The sequence below is a fragment of the Uranotaenia lowii genome, chromosome 2 (genome assembly GCF_029784155.1).
Source record: "Uranotaenia lowii strain MFRU-FL chromosome 2, ASM2978415v1, whole genome shotgun sequence".
Taxonomy (NCBI): Eukaryota; Metazoa; Arthropoda; class Insecta; order Diptera; family Culicidae; genus Uranotaenia; species Uranotaenia lowii.
The window spans coordinates 403,204,283-403,209,360 of record NC_073692.1 but is presented as its reverse complement, the minus strand read 5'-3'; the positions used below and the strand labels follow the sequence as shown (position 1 = coordinate 403,209,360).

At 33.6% G+C, this 5,078-nt stretch overlaps 1 protein-coding gene across 1 annotated transcript; it reads right to left on the bottom strand.

Moving 5' to 3' along the window:
- Positions 1-2,274: 2,274 nt before the first annotated feature.
- On the bottom strand, positions 2,275-3,225 carry LOC129743347 (general odorant-binding protein 45-like). Its single transcript, XM_055735329.1, has one exon. It carries the CDS (start codon positions 3,223-3,225, stop codon positions 2,275-2,277), a length of 951 nt encoding a protein of 316 aa, XP_055591304.1.
- Between the last annotated feature and the right edge of the window lie 1,853 nt (positions 3,226-5,078).

Sequence of the window (5,078 nt, the reverse complement as noted above, 5' to 3'; positions counted from 1 at the left end):
GACAAAAATGACAAAAATGACAAAAAATGACAAAAATGACAAAAATGACAAAAATGACAAAAATGACAAAAATGACAAAAATGACAAAAATGACAAAAATGACAAAAATGACAAAAATGACAAAAATGACAAAAATGACAAAAATGACAAAAATGACAAAAATGACAAAAATGACAAAAATGACAAAAATGACAAAAATGACAAAAATGACAAAAATGACAAAAATGACAAAAATGACAAAAATGACAAAAATGACAAAAATGACAAAAATGACAAAAATGACAAAAATGACAAAAATGACAAAAATAACAAAAATGACAAAAATGACAAAAATGACAAAAATGACAAAAATGACAAAAATGACAAAAATGACAAAAATGACAAAAATGACAAAAATAACAAAAATGACAAAAATGACAAAAATGATAAAAATGATAAAAATGATAAAAATGATAAAAATGACAAAAATGACAAAAATGACAAAAATGACAAAAATGACAAAAATGACAAAAATGACAAAAATGACAAAAATGACAAAAATGACAAAAATGACAAAAATGACAAAAATGACAAAAATGACAAAAATGACAAAAATGACAAAAATGACAAAAATGACAAAAATGACAAAAATGACAAAAATGACAAAAATGACAAAAATGACAAAAATGACAAAAATGACAAAAATGACAAAAATGACAAAAATGACAAAAATGACAAAAATGACAAAAATGACAAAAATGACAAAAATGACAAAAATGACAAAAATGACAAAAATGACAAAAATGACAAAAATGACAAAAATGACAAAAATGACAAAAATGACAAAAATGACAAAAATGACAAAAATGACAAAAATGACAAAAATGACAAAAATGACAAAAATGACAAAAATGACAAAAATGACAAAAATGACAAAAATGACAAAAATGACAAAAATGACAAAAATGACAAAAATGACAAAAATGACAAAAATGACAAAAATGACAAAAATGACAAAAATGACAAAAATGACAAAAATGACAAAAATGACAAAAATGACAAAAATGACAAAAATGACAAAAATGACAAAAATGACAAAAATGACAAAAATGACAAAAATTACAAAAATGACAAAAATGACAAAAATGACAAAAATGACAAAAATGACAAAAATGACAAAAATGACAAAAATGACAAAAATGACAAAAATGACAAAAATGACAAAAATGACAAAAATGACAAAAATGACAAAAATGACAAAAATGACAAAAATGACAAAAATGACAAAAATGACAAAAATGACAAAAATGACAAAAATGACAAAAATGACAAAAATGACAAAAATGACAAAAATGACAAAAATGACAAAAATGACAAAAATGACAAAAATGACAAAAATGACAAAAATGACAAAAATGACAAAAATGACAAAAATGACAAAAATGACAAAAATGACAAAAATGACAAAAATGACAAAAATGACAAAAATGACAAAAATGACAAAAATGACAAAAATGACAAAAATGACAAAAATGACAAAAATGACAAAAATGACAAAAATGACAAAAATGACAAAAATGACAAAAATGACAAAAATGACAAAAATGACAAAAATGACAAAAATGACAAAAATGACAAAAATGACAAAAATGACAAAAATGACAAAAATGACAAAAATGACAAAAATGACAAAAATGACAAAAATGACAAAAATGACAAAAATGACAAAAATGACAAAAATGACAAAAATGACAAAAATGACAAAAATGACAAAAATGACAAAAATGACAAAAATGACAAAAATGACAAAAATGACAAAAATGACAAAAATGACAAAAATGACAAAAATGACAAAAATGACAAAAATGACAAAAATGACAAAAATGACAAAAATGACAAAAATGACAAAAATGACAAAAATGACAAAAATGACAAAAATGACAAAAATGACAAAAATGACAAAAATGACAAAAATGACAAAAATGACAAAAATGATAAGAATGACAAAAATGACAAAAATGACAAAAATGACAAAAATGACAAAAATTAAATATTTTCAATATGTTGAATTATTGTTTGACAAAAGCTTATGTTGCATAAAACTCCTTCTTCCTGTTATTCATTTGTCATCGAGTTTTGAAGGTATGACACTCACCAACTAATATTCAAAAACGCAATTTTAGACAAAACGCACTCAAATCCTCAGCTTTTCCACGAGAATGTTTATTTACTGAATAAAACTAAAGAACGTTCAGGAAGAACACAGATCCGCTACTAATTTAAAACTTAACGTAACTATTCAGGACCCCCAATGCTAAACATCGGCCCCGCATTTTCAGCCTCACTCGCATCAAAGTCGCTCGAAAACTTTGCTAGCTCGGTATCACCTAAAACCGAACCACCGTTCTGAGTACTGATGTCCTCTAGTTTTTCGACTAGGGTTTTGAACAATTCGGCAATACCTTTCAGAATATTTGCTAAAATTTTAATTAATGCAAATGGGGCTTCAATACATTCGATCATCGAGCGAGCTGCAAACTGGCATTGGTCCAAGGAATTGTCGGCTTGCAATCGCCTTATGCACTGTTTAGATTTTCGGTTGACTGATACTTCATTTTCGTATCCCCCGCATTGAACTGCAATGCGTTCCAAATCGGGTCCACTCGAGTCATGATACCAACCCGCACGAATTCCGAAACAGCGAACTACGCAAAGGCCCTCGGGTGCAGACATCGGTCCGTTTTGGAGGATCTTCTGCAATACAGCTTTCGGTAATTGGAGAAACTTGATGCAATCCATCATAAGTTGAACCAACCGGAGATAGGATGTGGGAATGTATCTTGGACAAGTCGGTTCCAGCTGACCATACTGATCGTTGTAACACTGAACTGAACAGCTGGCCTTAGCGCAAACGCTCTTCTCCGTGGAATACTCCCTCTCAGTTTGCAAACATCGTTGGGTCCGATTATAGAAATCGTAGTCCTCCGCATCAGGCCGATAAAATCGACAAACGGTTTCTAACGGAAAACGTCCAGAGTCATTCCAGAATCCAGCTACAATTCCTCGACATCGCACCGAACAAACATGGTTGTATTGCAGGTATTGTAGACACTCAGAATCTACTCCATAGATACTTTTGAGCACAGCATTATGATTAGCTGGTTGGCCAAGATTTTGTTCTGCAGAACTCAGTTGCAGCAGGAATAGAACTGAAATTGCTCGGGAGTGTTTGTATTTGACAAACATTGTCGTCCAGGGTAGTTTTCCCTGCTTCACTGATGTGATTTCGACTAGTAACGTGCCCTTATATGGTGCATATTAACTGCCCGAGTTGATTTATTTGTTTTGTTCGGTATAAAGACCAGACGTGCGTAAACTTGCTTCGAAAAAAATCGTTCTGCTGATTTCTTCCTAGTTTAACGCGTTCGATGCAGATTGATTTTATCATTGTTCCAATCATTACGTCACGTCAATGCGCACAAAACGAAAAGAAAAGTTCTGCGTTGATGATTTCGAAGCATCACACATGGTAAAAATTGAAAAAACTCAATGGGCTCTTTTTTTGTACGCATCTCGGACAAAAAGTGCAGGGAGGTTATGTTAAGTTGAATGCATTAAACTTAACTTTAAGTTTAATGCATTTTTCTCAACGGAAAGTTTTTTCCGGATTTCTCGCCGATGCGTAGAATCGAAGAATCGTATAAAATAGCGACTTTTTTTCGAATATGAAGAATTAATAAGCAAGAATTCAAATCTTATGTCCTTATTTACAAGTTTAGGAGCCGGTACAGCGAATTTTCGGATGGAGCCGTGGAAGTTCCATTCAGGCGAAGCTGCTGTAGAATTACCTGTTCAACGAAGAGATCCATCTCCCAGGGAATTCCTTGATCTGGCTCAACTGAATCTCCATGTGTCCGTGTTGCGCACGAATGGATGTGTGGGTATATCATACATTATCTCTGAGATGGCTTGAACATCTGGCCCAGTAATGACGCAACCGTCAGCAGAGTGAGGCGCACCGTCGTCCAGTGGCCGGGAATATCTTCGTGGGTGATCTCTATTGGAAAACCAGTTTGCACAGTAGACTGCCCCAAATTTGTATGGGAAATTTCAAGCTTGTGAAATGTCATTCGCTGCAGGCTTAAATTGATCCTAGGCCTAGTACAAGGTCTCATGCCAAATTTGGGCCAGATCGGATCACGGGAAGGGGTCGCTCTTAACTAGAATCGAAATCCAGTCTTCGGATGAAATAGTTTTCATAGTTCAGGCTTTAAGAAAACCCATTTTCAAAAGAAATTGGTCGAAGAGGACCAAAGTTATTCATGAAAAACTGGATTTTCATGTTCCTTCCTAACAAAATGTCTAAAAATCCCATACAAATTTTAAGCTCGTTAAGCGACCCCTTCCCGTGATCCAATCTGGCCCAAATTTGGCATGAGACCTTGTACTAGGCCTAGAATCAATTTAAGCCTGCAGCGCATAACCTTTTTAAATGTCGGGCAATATTATGCATGTACTTCCTGAGTTCTTCTGCTCAGCCTTCTCTAGGGTATCCACGATGAACAACCCCAAACCGGTACCCCTTATTTGTTGATCCAGGTTGAACAATGTCAGCAGAGTCTACAGCTTCTTCAGGTTACAAAGTGCCGGTGCATCCGCTAAACCTGTCGCCTTTAAGGTCAAATGAGACAAGGTTTCGGGCATTTTGTCAGGGTCATCTTCATGCTTTGGCTGAAAAGTTGGACCCAGAGATGCCAGAAAAGGTGATACCGGTTTTCCTGCAGGAATATTTATCTTCAATTCTTATCCGAATCATTAAATCTGCTTACTTACCTGATAAGGTTTCCTCTGAAGGGATTCGGTGTTCCAAAATTGATCAGCATACTAAAAATCCTCTATCTGTAGAGGCTATTCTTAACAAAGGCTGACTCGCTTTTTGGGCTTAGTTAACGTTCAAAAAAAGGTTTTGATTTTAACTTTTTGTTCACTTTCAATGAAATTTGGCCGTTAAGAAAAATAAATGCTGTTTTCAGCATCCCAGACAACCAGAAGTCGTATTTTCTTTTGCAGATTACATCGTATAGAATGTTATTTATACT

Bases quoted from the DNA above. Each gene is read 5' to 3' on its own strand.
- LOC129743347 (XM_055735329.1), bottom strand. From the start codon at position 3,225: ATGTTTGTCAAATACAAACACTCCCGAGCAATTTCAGTTCTATTCCTG.